Raw genomic sequence first — 16,419 nt, forward strand, 5'->3', positions numbered from 1 at the left:
TGCCTAGTCCTACTCAGCTTTGACTAGTCCCTCCCCACCCTCCCATGGGCAGCACTTCCAGTGGCAGACCAGACTTCTCTGCTATGTCACTGTGGTCTCTATTCAGCACCCCAGTCTGGGGTCCTGGCTCTGTCCTCCTCATTCTGGTCCTCCTGCTTAGACTAAGTGTGCAGGTCTGGCATAAGTTATATCTTTGGGACCTCCAATGCTGCTCCACGGATTTGACTGGGAAGATAGCAGTGGTGACTGGGGCCAACAGTGGTGAGTGCTCCTCCTGCCCTGTCACTTCACTAAGGGCCTCAGCCTCCAACAGCCCCAACAGGGAGGGCAGGGAGGAGGACCAGCACCCACTGTCAGAACACTTGTCTCCCCCTGCACCCCACCTCCCACATTGCCCTTTAGTCACTCCCCAGACTAGCATACTCTGAAGCTGCCCTCCCACAGGCATCGGGAAGGTTGTGTCCCAGGAGCTGGCCCGCCGCGGGGCACGTGTGATCCTGGCCTGCCGTAGCCGGGTGCGTGGACAGAGAGCCCTGGCCGAGATACAAGCAGCGTCAAAGAGCAACCACCTCCTGCTTGGTGAGGTGGACCTGAGCTCTATGGACTCCATCCGAAGCTTTGCTCAGTGGCTTCTGCAGGAGTATCCTGAGATACATCTACTGGTTAACAATGCTGCAGTCTGTGGTATGTGCCTTGATTGCTTCCCCTAAGCACATTTCAGGAACCTTATTTCTAGCTCAGGGACCCCAAAACAGGCATCCTCCAAGCCTAACCTGTACATACCATGGAAACACTATAATTCAGACACTATCCTAAAAAGCCTACCTTAAGTTATAGGCTCAAACTTCATTGCCCCCGTCTCAACACATCCATGCTCCTGTGGCATTTCTACTGAACCCAATATGTCCTCCCCAGACTTTGTCTCCCTCAGGGTCCTCACTCTATCACCCACCACCTATGTTTTCATCTCCTCCCAGGATTCCCCACTACACTTACCCCAGAGGGCCTTGATCTCACCTTTGCCACCAACTACATTGGGCCCTTTCTGCTCGCAAATCTGCTCCAAGGTAAGGAAGGATGGGTGCTTACCTTCTGTGCCACCCCCACTTTTCCATTCCCCTGGCATTTTTGTGCTTACTGTCTCCCGTGGTCATCTCCTTTCCCTTGGCACCCAGATGCTTGCTGAGCAATGACCCAGTATATTTTTGCTGTACACAGCAGGGAACCCACCTGGCAACAGTCAGGATTAGGAGGCTGGTAATGGAATCAGTCAGCCCCAAATACAACCAGCAAGAGGATGTAAGATCTACATCCCATCTCTCTTTCCCCCAGCTCTGAGTTCTAGCCAGACTAGTAGAGTCAGTCATCTCAACAAAAGCTTCTTGAGGGTGGTATTAGGCTACTAGAATTAAGGAGGTTTGTATTCTTCCTAGGGAGGGGAGGGATTGGGTGACAGGCACATTCTCCCTAACATTTTCTCTGGATTGTCTAATAGCCTCTTTAAAAGAAAATTAATTTTTTGGTCAGATAATACATGTCCAAAGTACAAAAGGGTATGCAGTAAAAAAAAAAAAAAAAAAAAAAAGACAGACAGACAGAAAGAAAAACTCTCCTCCTCTCTTGGAAAATCAGCTACCCATTCCCCTCCTGGGAGGCAACTACTATTGCCAGGTCTCATGTACCCTTTAGTGGGTGATTAAATTAGCCCCAACCGGAAAGTGAACAAAGAGCAAGGCCAAACCTTATGCATTTGTAAGTATAAATATTTTTCCCCCTTTCCAAAAATTATAACATGCTACAATACCCTGTCTGTACCTTGCTTAGTAATAGTTTCTTAAACTGCCTTCTCTCCCATCTTCCCTTCTCTAATCTATTCTCCCTTCTGCCACTTCTAAGAAATCACCTTTCATCATATCACTTTCTTGCTTCAAATCCTTTGAAGGAACTCTGTACTTTATCTAATAAACTAAGCTGCTTCTCTCCACTTAAAAGACCATCTGCAGGCTGAGAGTCTCACCTTTGCCGTTCCCAAGCCCACACCCTTGTCTCCAGCCAGACAATCTGTATCTCTTGGGCCACACTCTGTTTTTTAATTCTGGCTGTGCTTTTGCACATGTATTTCCCTCTATCTGGAATATCCTTTCCCATCTCTTTAGCCTGTCTAACTTAATTCAGCTGCCAACACTCAGCACAGATACCACTCGTGTTGTGGATCCTGCCCTGACACCTCTGTCTCCCCCAGCCATCCCCATTTACAGGACTCCCTTAGTCCCTGTACACATCTCTGTTCCTGCACTGATGTTGCTGCATGAAGATCAGTCTCCAACTAGGTTGTGAGCCCCTTTGGTCTTCATGTCACTATGTCTGCAAGTTTGGAGTTCACTGTCCTCTTTAAGAATAATCTTCTCTCCAACAAATTTTGGCTAAGTACCTCCTGCTCTAGTTTTCATTTGTGATTCTTCATTTAAATGGAGGGCTCAAAACAGTTTTAGCGGGCTTCCCTGGTGGCGCAGTGGTTGAGAATCTGCCTGCCAATGCAGAGGACACGGGTTCGAGCCCTGGTCTGGGAAGATCCCACATGCCGCGGAGCAACTAAGCCCGTGAGCCACAACTACTGAGCCTGCGCGTCTGGAGCCTGTGCTCTGCAACGGGAGAGGCCACGACAGTGAGAGGCCCGTGCACCGCGATGAAGAGTGGTCCCCGCTCGCCGCAACTGGAGAAAGCCCTCACACAGAAACGAAGACCCAACACAGCCAAAAATAAATAAATAAATAAATAAATTTATTAAAAAAAATAGTTTTAGCATTTTCAAACAATAAGTAAACTCATATGTGACAACTACAATTTTTTTCCAATAATTTTATTAATTTATTTATTTTGGCTGCGTTGGGTCTTCATTGCTACGCACAGGCTTTCTCTAGTTGTGGTGAGAGGGGGCTACTCTTCGTTGCAACGCATGGTCTTCTCAGTGCGGTGGCTTCTCTTTGTTGCGGAGCATTGGTTCTAGGTGCGTGGGCTTCAGTAGTTGTGGCACACAGGCTCAGTAGTTGTGGCTCACGGGCTCTAGAGCGTAGGCTCAGTAGTTGTGGCGCATGGGCTTAGTTGCTCCGCAGCATGTGGGGTCTTCCTGGACCAGGGCTCAAACCCATGTCGCCTGCATTGGCAGGCGGATTCTTAACCACTGCACCACCAGGGAAGTCCTACAACTTTTGATACTTTATATAATCCAGCCTTTTTTTTGTATAGTTAGGAACTCTTTTTTTTTTTTTTTAAGATTTACTTGTACCTGTTCTATTGATAGTAATTTTACTTTCACTCTTTTGGAAGATAGTTAAAATTTAAAAAAAACAAAAACACACCTTCCCAAGCATTTCTGCACACATTTCTTTTCCCCTAAACCTAGCACCCATATGTCCTTGGCACCTAGCGTGGTGTCTGCCATAATACAGGGGCCTAGTGAATATCTGTGGAATGAATAAGTAAAAGAATGAATGTATGAATGTGTGAAAGACAGTTTTCAGAGCATTTCCAGCCTCTCCTTCCCCTTCTTAGCCATCAGCAGGATAAAAATATAAACAAGGATTAATTAAATTAGCTCCAGCTAGCAAGTGAAAGAAAAGGCAAAACTCCACTTTTACTTTAGGCAAAAAAAAAACCCCACTAAAATAAAACAACAGGAAGAGCATTAGGAAAGCAGATAATAAAAATGAAGTCTCAGTTCATATTGTGCTGTGCCTCGCCTGGGCCCCTGCATGGGGACCCACTGACTCTCTCCTGAAAGCCTGGGATGGTCCCTGTCCTCCTGGAGTCTCATGGAGAAGCAGGTTGGGGAGTGGGCATGGGAATTTACTCTAGGACTTGGATTGAAGGTGTGTGGTCCTCTCTCTACCCAGGGGCCCTTCAGCGAGCAGGGTCAGCCCGGGTAGTGAATGTGTCTTCCTTCCGGCAAGCACATGGGTACATTGATGAGGAACATCTGATAGGGGCTGGTAGACCTTTGACCTTCAACCAGAACTATGACTGCAGCAAACTTCTCTTGGCCTCATTCACTGGGAAGCTTGCCCAGAGACTGCAAGGGACAGGTAACTGCCTCTGACACCCCCTACTCCTCCACTCCCAACACTACCTCCCAACACTTCCCATCTCATTCCAATATATTCTGGCCATATAATACTCCCAATATCCCCCAAACCAGCTGTTAATATCCTCCATTTATCATCTGTGCACCCTATGTTGCCCTCAACCCCATCTTCATATCTCCTTTTCATGCTTTTCCAACTCTCTCATCACCTACAACTTCCCTCTCCTCCAACACCATCCATCATGTTCCCCCTCAAGATCACCCAACACTTTCAAATACTTATGTCTCCTTACTGCCTCAGATATCACCATTCATGTAAGTTACTAAACACTGACTTCCCTGGCACCACCCCCAGGTCTCTTGTCACCTCTACCCGACAGATCTGAAAGGATCCTCCCCTCATTGCACATTGCAGAACCACACTTAACCCTTTCTTCCCACCATCCTCCTCTCACTTCACTTTGTACTACACGTGTCTCACCCTCTCAGGTGTGACTGTGAACTCTGTGGACCCAGGTGTTGTATACACGAAGATCATGAGGCATTTCTCTTGGCCATATCACTTCCTCTTCTGGCTCCTCAGCTTCTTCTTTAAGGTGGGTAGTGGGGGAGCTGGCTCGGCCTCCACCTTCTTTAAGGTGGGTAGTGGAGGGTGGGGCAGGGCTCTGCTGCTGAGTGTCCTTTACTCCTCTTCTTCCCCCGTGTCTCTACAGGATAGCAAACAAGGTGCAATCCCAGTCCTTTACCTGTGCTTGGCAAAGGAGCTGGATGGCATTTCTGGAAAACATTTTAATTGTTCCTGTGTGATAACTCTTCCCCCTGAAGCTGCTCGGGATTGTCATGTGGCCCAAAGCCTCTGGAATACCTCAGTCCGACTAACAAACCTAGACAAGGTGGACTGATCTTCTGTGACCCCTGCCCTAACTAGCCACCCTCTCCTTGACTCCCAGACCTTACTCTGATTATGCCTTCTGTTTGCTGGCTCCAAGGATCAATCTCTTTGTCCAGTATAGTGACCACTTCCTCCTCCTGTTGGTTCAGGGGCGTGAGAGCTCAGATCAGCCAGGAGACAGTTTCAGCTTCTACTTTACTGCTAGTATTTTGATAGAAGTATTCATGTCTTGGTCACTAGGATCTCCAAACCTACCAAGTCCCATGTTGTGGTGATGGGGAGTAAGACTCCTTTCGGTGGGTATTAGATGTACCAGTAAGAGGGGAAACTTCTACCTGTACTTCCTGGTTCCTGGCCTTGGGGGAGAAGGTACCACATAGTGTCCTCTGGATTAAGGCATATGCCACATCCTGTAGGATAGCATCCCAACTTCATAGGGTGTTGTCTCCCAGCTGGTACTGTAACTGAGCCTACAGGTAACCATTCCACCTTTCTATCAGCCAGCTGCTCCTGGGTGCTGAGTCATGCAATAAGGCCAGTGAATTCTGAGAGTGAGAGTGCATTGCTTCTTTTAAATCTACATAAATTTTGGAATCAGCTTTTCAAATTTCACATACACAAACCTTGTTGGGATTGCACTACATCTACTTGGGAGGATTGAAGTTTTTATGATAATGAGTTCTAAACATGAGCAAAGTGTACTTTTGTCTATTTAAATCTTCTTAATATCTTTATAAAATTTTGAATAATTTTACCCATAAAGATCTTGCACAAATTTTATTATATTTAATTCCGGATACCTTACTTTTTATGCTATTGCAAATGGCATTTTAAAATTTGTATATTAATCATACATCAAGCAACTTTATTAAGTTATCTAATTCTGACAAGTTATCTGTAGACTTTTGGTTTTTCCACATAGAAAATCACACCATCTGGGAATAATAACATTTATTTCTTCTCTTTCAACTATTATAAAGTTTATTTCTTTTCCTAGACCTTAATTGATTTTCTAGTATTAAACCAAACTTGCATTTAAACCAACTTTGTCAGAGTGTTAATTTTGTATACATGGCTAAATTTAGTATACTCATGTTTTTGCTTGGAACTGTTTATTCATAAATGAGATTGGCCTGTACTGTACTTTTCCTTACTTATATTGCCATTGTCTGGTTTTGCTGTCATGGATAGATTCATTTTATAAAATAAATTGGGAATTTGTGTTAGTCTAGGGACATTATACGAGAAACAGATGCCAATTAATTGAGGATTAAATGTACAAGAAACTTGCTAGGGCAAATGGCTGTGAGAGAAAGTGGGGAAGAAGCAGGGAGATACGCCAGACTGTGATACAAGTCTGACCCTGAATAAAGGAGAGAAGGTTGGTTGGGAGCCTCTTAGAGTGCAGTGGGGTGATTTTTCCTTTTTTTTGGCTGCACTGTGCACAGGATCTTACTTCTCCAACCAGGAATCAAACCTGCAGCCCCTACAGTGGAAGCATAGAGTCTTAACCACTGGACACAGGGAAGTCCCGATTTTTCCATTTTAAAACTCCCTCTCTAATATACAATCTACTTCTGTTCTTTAGTGGTTAGTCTACAAATTTTAACCTGCATTTTTTTTTTTTTTTTTTTTTTTGGCTGTGCTGGGTTTTTGTTGCAGCACACGGGCTTCTCTAGTTGTAGAGCACAGACTCTGTGGTTGCAGCGTGCGGGCTTAGTTGCCCTGTGGCATGTGGGATCTTAGTTCCCTAACCAGGGGTCGAACCCGTGTCTCCTGCATTGGAAAGTGGATTCTTAACCACTGGACTACCAGGGAAGTCCCTTAACCTGCATATTTATTTTATTTTATTTTATTGGCCGTGCCACATGTGAGAGCCTGGGGTCTTAACCACTGGACCACCAGGGAAGTCCCTGCATATTTATTTAACAGCTTTAATCAATATCTTTATTCTTCTTTCAAACAATACATAGAGCTTAGAGTTCTTTAACATTAATCATTCTCTTTGAATTCATATGCTTTTGTAACCCAATATTTTAATTATATTGTTATTTCATTAACTTCACAAATCAGATATTTTGTTATTTTAAATAGTTGATATTTGTATGGATTTACCCATATGTTTAGTATTTTCTTTGCTCACTCTTCTTTCTTGTGTCTCAGATCTTCCGTCTGGGATTATTTTCCTTCTACACTGAAGTACATTCTTTAGAAGTTCCTTTCATGAGGATTTGTGGTAGACAGAATTCTAAGATGGCTCCCAAGATCCCTAGCCACTTGTGTACACATTCTCTATAATCTCCTCCCCCTGGGTGTGAGCAGATCTCATGAACATGATAGAATTTTACTTCTGTGATTTTGTTATATATTGGGTTAATGGGATTTGCTGATGTAATTCAAGTCTATAACCATTTGGCTTTGTGTGCGTGTGAATGAACAATATTTATTCATCTACCATACTTTTCTTCACATCTTTAAATTACATCTTTCTACATTTGAGTTCCTCAAAGCTTTCCACGGTCTGTGTCATTCATTAATTTATTCATTAAATTATCTTAAATTTAATGAATTTAATTTATTAAATGAATAAATTAATGGAGTGTCGACTGATCCAGGCATTGTTCTACAGTAATGAGTAAAACAGATAAACATCCATGAATTCAAGAAGTGTATATTCTAGTGGAGTAAGAGAGATAATAAACAAAGATATATGGTAAAATTACATAGCACTCATATGAGTGCTATGGACACAAGTGAAGCAAGAAAGGAAAGAAGGAGTGCCATGATGAGGGGCCCAGTTCGAAATTTTAAATAGGTTGGCGAGTTAAAGACTCAAGTAACCAATTGGCTTTGAGATAATCAAAGGGGAGGTTATTTTGGGTGGATCTGGCCTAATCAGGCGAGCCCTTTAAAAGGGTTCAGGCCTTCTTAGAGATTCTCTTGTTTATCATGAAGAAGCAAACTGCCACATTGTAGAGAAGGCCACATGGACTCTAGTAGTTGAGGCTTCGGTTCTGCGGTTACAAGGAGCTGAATTTTGCCAATAACCAGTGAGCTTAGAAGAGGACCTGGAGCCCAGATGAGATTGCAGCCCTGGATGACACCTTGATTTCGGCCTGGTGAGATCCTGAGCTGAGGACCCAGCTAACCTGTACCCAGACTCCTTACCCATAGAAACTGTGAGATAATACATGTTTTCTTTTAAGCCAATGAGTTTGTAATAATTTGTTATGCAGCAGTAGACTACTAATACAGGATTTAGTGATAGCAAACTTCTTCAGTGTTGTTTGAAATGTCTTTATTGTACCTTCATTGTTTTTAAACTTCAATAGAAGTATAGTTGATTTAAAATGTTTCAAGTGTAAAGCAAAGTGATTCAGTTACATATATATATATATATATATATATATAATTTTTAAAATTCTTTACCATTATAGATTATTATAAGATGTTGAATATAGTTCCCTGTGCTATACAGTAGGTCCTTATTGTTTATCTATTTAATTAAAAAAATTTATTTTATATTGGAGTAAAGTTGATTTACAATGTTGTGTTAGTTTCAGGTGTACAACAAAGTGTTTCAGCTATACATATACATATATCCATTCTTTTTCAGATTCTTTTCCCATAACGTTTATTACAGAATATTGAGTAGAGTTCCCTGTGCCATACAGTAGGTCTTGGTTGATTATCTATTTTATATACAGTAGTGTGTATACATTAATCCCAAACTCCTAATTTATCCCTCCCCCCAACCTTTCCCCTCTGGTAACCATAAATTTGTTTTTGAAGTCTGTGAGTCTGTTTCTGTTCTGTAAATAAGTTCATTTGTATCTTTTTTTTTTAAGATTCCACATATAAGTGATATCATATGATATTTGTCTTCCTCTGTCTGACTTACTTCACTTAGTATGATAATTTCTAGGTCCATCCATGTTGTTGTGAATGGCATTATTTCATCCTTTTTATGGCTGAGTAATATTCTGTGGTATATATATACCACATTTTCTTTATCCATTAATCTGTCAATGGACACTTAGGTTGCTTCCATGTCTTGGCTATTGTAAATAGTGCTGCATTGAACATTGGGGTGCATGTATCTTTTCAAATTAGAGTTTTTGTCTTTTCCAGATATATGTCCGGGAGTGGGACTGCTGGATCATATGGTAACTCTGTTTTCAGTTCTTTAAGAAACCTCCATACTGTTCTCCATAGTGGCTATACCAGTTTACATTCTCACCAACAGTGTAGGGGGGTTCCCTTTTCTCCACACCTTCCCCAGCATTTATTTTTTAATTTTTTATTTTTTTGGCACACTGTGTGGCTTGTGGGATCTTAGTTCCCCAGCCAGGGATTGAACCCATGCCCCCTGCAGTGGAAGTGTGGAGTCCTAACCACTGGACTGCCAGGGACTTCCCTCCAGCATTTATTATTTGTAGACTTTTTGATGATGGCCATTCTGACTGGTGTGAGGTGATACCTCATTGTAGTCTTGATTTGCATTTCTCTAATAATTAGTGATATTGTGTATCTTTTCATATGCCTGTTGGCTATGTCTTCTTCGGAGAAATGTCTACTTAGGTCTTCTGCCCATTTTTTGATTGGGTTGTTTGGTTTTTTTAAAATAAATTTATTTATTGATTTATGGCTGCATTGGGTCTTTGTTGTTGTGTGCGGGCTTTCTCTAGTTGTGGCGAGGGGGCTACTCTTTGTTGTGGTGCGTGGGCTTCTCATTGCGGTGGCTTCTCTTCTTGTGGAACACTAGGTGCATGGGCTCAGTAGTTGGGGCACACAGGCTCAGTAGTTGTGGCTCACAGGTTCTAGGGCACTGGCTCAGTAGTTGTGGCACATGGGCTTAGTTGCTCTGCAGCATGTGGGATCTCCCTGCACCAGGGATTGAACCCGTGTCCCCTGCATTGGCAGGTGGATTTTTAATCACTGCACCACCAGGGAAGTCCCTTGTTTGTTTTTTTTGATATTGAGCTATGTAAGCTGTTTGTATATTTTGGGAATTAATCCATTGTTTGCAAATATTGTCTCCCATTCTGTAGGTTGTTTTTAGTTTTGTTTACGGTTTCCTTTGCTGTGCAAAAGCTTTTAAGTTTAATTAGGTCCCATTTGTTTACTTTTGCTTTTGTTTCCATTACCAGTTACTAGGAGGCATATCCAAAGAAAGATTGTTTCAATTTATGTGAAAGAGTGTTCTGCCTATGTTTCCCTCTAGGAGTTTTATAGTATCCAGTCTTACACCTAGGGTTTTGTTTTGTTTTGTTTTTGTTTTGCCACACCACTTGCAGGATCTCAGTTCCCCAACCATGGATCATCGAACCCAGGTCCACGGCAATGAAAGACCAGAATCCTAACCACTAGGCCACCAGGGAACTCTCTACATTTACGTCTTTAATCCATTTTGAGTTTATTTTGTATATGGTGTTAGAGAATGTTCTAATTTCATTCTTTTACATGTAGCTGTCCAGGTTTCCAGCACCACGTACTGAAGAGACTGTCTTTTCTCCTTTGTATAGTCTTGCCTCCTTTGTCATAGATTAATTGACCATAAGTGTGTGGGTTTATTTCTGGGCTTTCTATCCTTTTCCATTGATCTATATTTCTGTTTTTGTGCCAGTGCCATACTGTTTTGATTACTGTAGCTTTGCAGTATAGTCTGAAGTCAGGGAGTGTGATTCCTCCAGCTCCATTCTTCTTTCTCAAGATTGTTTTGGCTATTCGGGGTCTTTTGTGTTTCCATACAAATTAAAAAAATTTTTGTTCCAGTTCTGTGAAAAATGCCATTGGTAATTTGGTAGGGATTGCACTGAATCTGTAGATTGACTTGGGTAGTATGGTCATTTTAACAATATTGATTCTTCCAATCCAAGAACATGGTATTTCTCTCCATCTGTTTGCGACATCTTTGATTTCTTTCATCAGCGTCATACTTTTTGGAGTACAGGTCTTTTACCTCCTTAGGTATGCTTATTCCTAGGTATTTTATTCTTTTTGAAGCAATGGTAAATGGGATTGTTTCCTTAATTTCTCTTTTTGATATTTTGTTGTTAGTGTATAGAAATGCAACAGATTTCTATATGTTGTATGCTGCAACTTTACTGAATTCATTGATGAGCTCTAGTAGTTTTCTGGTGACATCTTGAGGAGTTTCTATGTATAGAATCATGTCATCTGCAAACAGTGACAGTTTAACTTCTTTTCCAATTTGGATTCCTTTTATTTCTTTTTCTTCTCTGATTGCTGTGGCCAGGACATCCAAAACTATGTTTAATAAAAGTGGTAAGAGTGGGCATCCTTGTCTTGTTCCTGATCTTAGAGGGAATGCTTTCAGCTTTTCATCATTAAGTATGATGTTAGCTGTGGGTTTGTCATATATGACCTTTATTATGTTCAGGTATGTTCCCTCTGTGTCTATTTTCTGGAGAGATTTTAATCATAAATGGATGTTGAATTTTGTCAGAAGCTTTTTCTGCATCTATTGAGATGATTATATGGTTTTTATTCTTCAGTTTGTTCATGTGGTGTATCACATTGATTGATTTGTGGGTACTGAAAAATCTTTTCATCCCTGGGATAAATCCCACTTGATCATGGTGTATAATCCTTTTAATGTATTGTTGGATTCAGTTTGCTATTATTTTGCTGATGGCTTTTGCATCTATGTTCATCAGTGATATTGGTCTGTAATTTTCTTTTTGTGTGTGTGATATCATTGTCTGGTTTTGGTATCAGGGTGATGGTGGCCTCACAGAATGAATTTGGAAGGGTTCCTTCCTCTGCAATTTTTTTTGGACTAGTTTCAGAAGGAGAGGTGTTAACTCTTCCCTAAATGTTTAGTAGAATTCACCTGTGAAGCCATCTGGTCCTGCACTTTTGTTTTTGGGAGTTTTTAAATTACTGATTCAGTTTCAGTAGTGGTAATTGTTCTGTTCATATTTTCTCTTTCTTCCTGGTTCAGTCTTGGGAGAGTGTACTTTTCTAAGAATTTGTCTGTTTCTTCTAGGTTGTCCATTTTATTGGTGTATAGTTGCTCGTAGTAGTGTCTTATGATCCTTTGTATTTCTGTGGTGTTGGTTGTAACTTCTCCTTTTTCATTTCTGATTTTATTGATTTGGGCCCTCTCCCTTTTTTCCCTGATGAGTCTGGCTAAAGGTTTGTCATTTTTGTTCATCTTTTCAAAGAACCAGGTTTTAGTTTCATTGATCTTTTCTATTTTTTTAAGTCTCTATTTCATTTATTTCTGCTCTGATCTTTATGATTTCTTTCCTTCTACTAACTTTGGGTTTTATTTGTTCTTCTCTTATCTAGTTGCTTTAGTTGTAAGGTAAGGTCGTTTATTTGAGAATTTTCTTGTTTCCTGAGGTAAGCCTGTAACACTATAAACTTCCGTCTTAGAACTGCTTTTGCTGTATCCCATAGGTTTTGGATAGTTGTATTTTCGTTTTCATTTGTCTCTAGGTATTTTTTTATTTCTTCTTTGATTTCTTCAGTGATCCATTGGTTGTTTAGTAGCATATTATTTAGCCTCCATGTGTTTGTTGCAGTTTTTTATTGTATCACCTTCATATTTGAAGAGTTATTTTCTCTTATCCTGTTGAAGATAATATTTTTTGTCTCTGGCTCTCATTGTTGCTTTTGAGAAATCAGATATTAATCTAACAGTTACTTTGTAGGGAATCTGCCTTTTCCCTCTTGCTCCTTTTAAGATTTTATCTTTGTTATTGTTTTTCTACAATTTCACAAGTATAATTCCAGATGTGCATTTCTTTTTGCTTATTCTGTTGGGAATCCCTTGGATTTTCTGAATATGAGGATATGAATATATACTGTAGTTCTCTTTTTTCTTAATTAATTAAATAATTTTTGGCTGCGTTGGGACTTCATTGCTGAGCGCAGGCTTTCTCTAGTTGTGGCGAGCAGGGGCTACTCTTTGTTGTGGTGTGCAGGCTTCTCATTGCAGTGGCTTCCCTTGTTGCAGAGCACGGGCTCTAGGCACACTGGCTTCAGTAGTTGTGGCACACAGGCTCAGTAGTTTTGGCTTGCAGGTTCTACAGCACAGGCTCAGTAGTTGTGGCGCATGGGTTTAGTTGCTCTGCGGCATGTGGGATCTTCCCAGACCAGGGATTGAACTCGTGTGCCCTGCATTGGCAGGAGGATTCTTGACTACTGTGCCACCAGGGAAGTCCTCATCCCTATATTTTAAATCCCCCTTTATGTTTTTAAAAACAAATTAAACATATTCATTTTATATATGGTAACTGAAAATTCGAAAATCAGTAATCTTTGCAGGTTTGAATAGTTTATGGCAGCTTGTCTCTTTGTGTGTTTAATGGCTTTGTACCCTCATGGTTCTTGGAACTCTAGCTGTAGGAATTATTTGATGCCTGGGATTAAAGTATATTCCCCAGAGAGGGTTTACATTTAGTTTGGCCAAGTTTCTAGGAGAACTATGCCAATTTGGACCACTTTAAGTTTTTGTCTTGGAATTTTTTTTTGGCCACTCACATGCTATACATTCTGCCCCCAAACTTGTGTGAGTACAAACTTATTGTTCCGAATTATGTGAGAATTTTTCTCCCACTACACCTTGAACCAAGGATGAGATAGGCTTTTGTTCTTCCTGTTTCCCTCTGTGGGGCACCTTTTTTTGTTCTCTTAAGTTTGCTCTCTGGGGGTGTTACTCTTTGACTACCCTGGTTTTATGTGTGTAGGGGATAGTTTTCCATTTCAACCTTCTCTGCTCAACCCCCGATTTTGTCTTCTGTCCCTGTTCATGGCCCTTTAAACCCTGGTTCCAGATCAGGAAATGGGTTAGCAAACGCTGGCTCTAATTATCATCTGTGCCTTGGGATTCATAACCACGTCATCTCTAGCTTCTGAGGAATTCCCTTACTTTCTGACCAGTTCATTCAGGCAATACAAATAAGGGTGTGTGTGTGTGTGTGTGTGTGTGTGTAATGATCCAGCATTTACAGTTGCACTATATCAGGTGGAATTTCTGTGATATTTAGTCCTCTGTAGTGTCAGAAATGTGAGTGTCCAGTTTTTTTCTTCCTTTCTCCTTCCTTCTTTATTTCCTTCTTTTGCATTTGAATAATCAATTGTCCCAGCACCATTCGTTGAATAGTGTCTTTCTCCCACTGATTAATAATATAAATTTTCTCATATCAGAATTTCATGTGTATGTGTGTTTGTTTTAGGTCTGGATTTGTTTCTGTTCTTAGCCAATTTTTTTTTTTTTTTTTTGGCCGCACTCATGGCTTGCGGGATCTTAGTTCCCCGACCAGGGATTGAACCCGGGCCCTTAGCAGTGAAAGTGCAGAGTCCTAACAGCTGGGCTGCCAGGGAATTGGATTTGTTTCTGTTCTAATGGTCTGTTTCACTATCAATACCACATTGCTTTAATTACACAACTTTAAGCACAGCCACCCCCTCAACTGTCTTCTTTTTCTTTAGAAGTTTCTTGGCTATTTTTGGCCCTTTGCGCTTCTCTACAGATTTATTTGTTTTCAAGCTCCTAGAATATCCTGATAGGATATTGATTGGAATTATTTCAAATATATATATTAATATGGGATAACTAACTTCTTTATGACATTAAATCTTCCTGTTCATGAATGTGCTATACTGCATTTATTTAGGATATCTTTATTGTCTGCAAATATGATTTTATAATTTTGGGTTGTGAACATATTTTGTTAGGTTTATTACTAGATGCATCAGTTTTATTTAAAATATTGTGTTATTTAACTTTTCATTGTTGGTTATAGAAATGAAACAGATTTTTTATATTGATTTTTTAATATCTAGCCACCTTGCTGAATATTTTTAATCAATTCTAATAATTTTCAGATTCTTTTGGCATTTTCTGTGTATCTCATCATATCATCTGTGAAAAATGACAGTTTAACTTCCTCCTTTCTAATCTTTATACCTTTTGTATCTTTTTCTTACCTTATTGTATTAGCTATGTCCTAAAATACAATGTTGGTTAGAATCAGAGATATTGGGCATCTTTGTATTCCTGATTTTAGACAGCTTAATGAGATCTTATATTATTTCAAGGGTCTGATCTGTTTTAACAAAAATGTCCCTACTTATAGATGTTTTCTCTCATGGTTTCTAAAAGAGAACTTGCATAGTCCTAAGTCCCCACTGTAAGAGTGATTTTTTATGGTTGTTCTGGCTTATCCCACATTGTAGAGCCTTCTCTACATACAAATAGAAATGTGCTATACGTGCAAAATGTACACTGGATTTCAAATGACTTAGTACAAAAAATGTAAAATATCCCATTAATATTTTCATATTTATTACACATTGAAATGATATTTTTGGCATCTTGTTAAAATTAATTTCACTTGTTTCTTCTTACTTTAAAAAATTATGGCTGCTAGAAAATTTAAGATTATATGTGTGGCTGGCTTATATAAAATTTACTTTTAATAATTTTCTCCAACAAAACCTCTTAAAAATTAGCATATTTCTAATCATATTATCACAATTAAAGACAATTTTAAAGTTTACATTCTATTTCTATCAGACAGCGCCAGTACAGCTAATGTAGATGATTCTCTCCCCTGCATCTGTCTTCCCCCATACCTGGCTTTGTCACCTTTGATTTGCTCTCTGCCTTTATCCAATCCCCCCTCTATCTCTCAGCCTGAAAACCACCTCCTCCCTCCAAGAAACAGCATTTCTGTCTTCAGGGGGAGTTTTTCCCCTCTTGGTTCCTTCCCATGTTCTGGAGTACCTAGGAGTCTACCCAAATGAGCACAGATGTTCTTCTCTGTTCAGTATCACAGGTTGGAAGGATGGGCTCTAGTCATGCAAATTGGAGTTTTAGGATCTTTGGGGTCTTGTTCATGTTCCTCATCAGAAAGGGCTTCAGGCTGGCACCTATGAAAAAACACGTAAGACAGAGACAGTATTTTTAATTTTCTTTGAAGATCACTCAGCCTAATTCAATATAGAAGAAACAATACGTCTCCTGTTTGTACATCCTGTCTTCAGTGGGACCTCTTTTCACGGTGCTGAGAAGGATTTGGGTCTTTCCTGTATTACTACCCCCATTCTACCCAAGGCCTGGCATCTTCACATGAAAACCCAGCATATCTGTTAAAGGTTGGTAAAGCACTCAGAGAGATGGGTCCGGTTCAAATTAAAAATATATATTTAAAAACAAATTCAAGGCAGATCAATATGTATTAATATGGACAACCTCCAAGATGTATTGTCCAGTGGAGATAAAAACAAGGTTCAGCACAGGGAATATTCAATATCTTGTATTAACCTACAACAGAAAAGAATCCGAAATAGAATATGTATATATGTATATCTGAATCACTTTGCTGTACACCAGAAAATAATACAACATTGTAAATCAACTATACTTCAATTTAAAAAAAAGTTTCAGAATAGTGTGTATACGAAGATG

The 16,419-nt window shown here is 40.2% G+C and overlaps 1 protein-coding gene across 1 annotated transcript; it reads left to right on the forward strand.

The window, feature by feature from the left end:
• The first annotated feature begins 47 nt into the window (after positions 1–47).
• Positions 48–6,013, forward strand: LOC103020706 (retinol dehydrogenase 12-like). The gene is made up of 6 exons (XM_007184011.2): positions 48–261; positions 445–684; positions 978–1,067; positions 3,894–4,082; positions 4,571–4,677; positions 4,795–6,013. Exons 1-6 carry the CDS (start codon positions 84–86, stop codon positions 4,981–4,983), a joined length of 993 nt encoding a protein of 330 aa, XP_007184073.1. The 5' UTR covers positions 48–83; the 3' UTR covers positions 4,984–6,013.
• Positions 6,014–16,419: the final 10,406 nt, after the last annotated feature.

This window comes from Balaenoptera acutorostrata, chromosome 12 (assembly GCF_949987535.1).
Source record: "Balaenoptera acutorostrata chromosome 12, mBalAcu1.1, whole genome shotgun sequence".
Lineage (NCBI taxonomy): Eukaryota > Metazoa > Chordata > Mammalia > Artiodactyla > Balaenopteridae > Balaenoptera > Balaenoptera acutorostrata.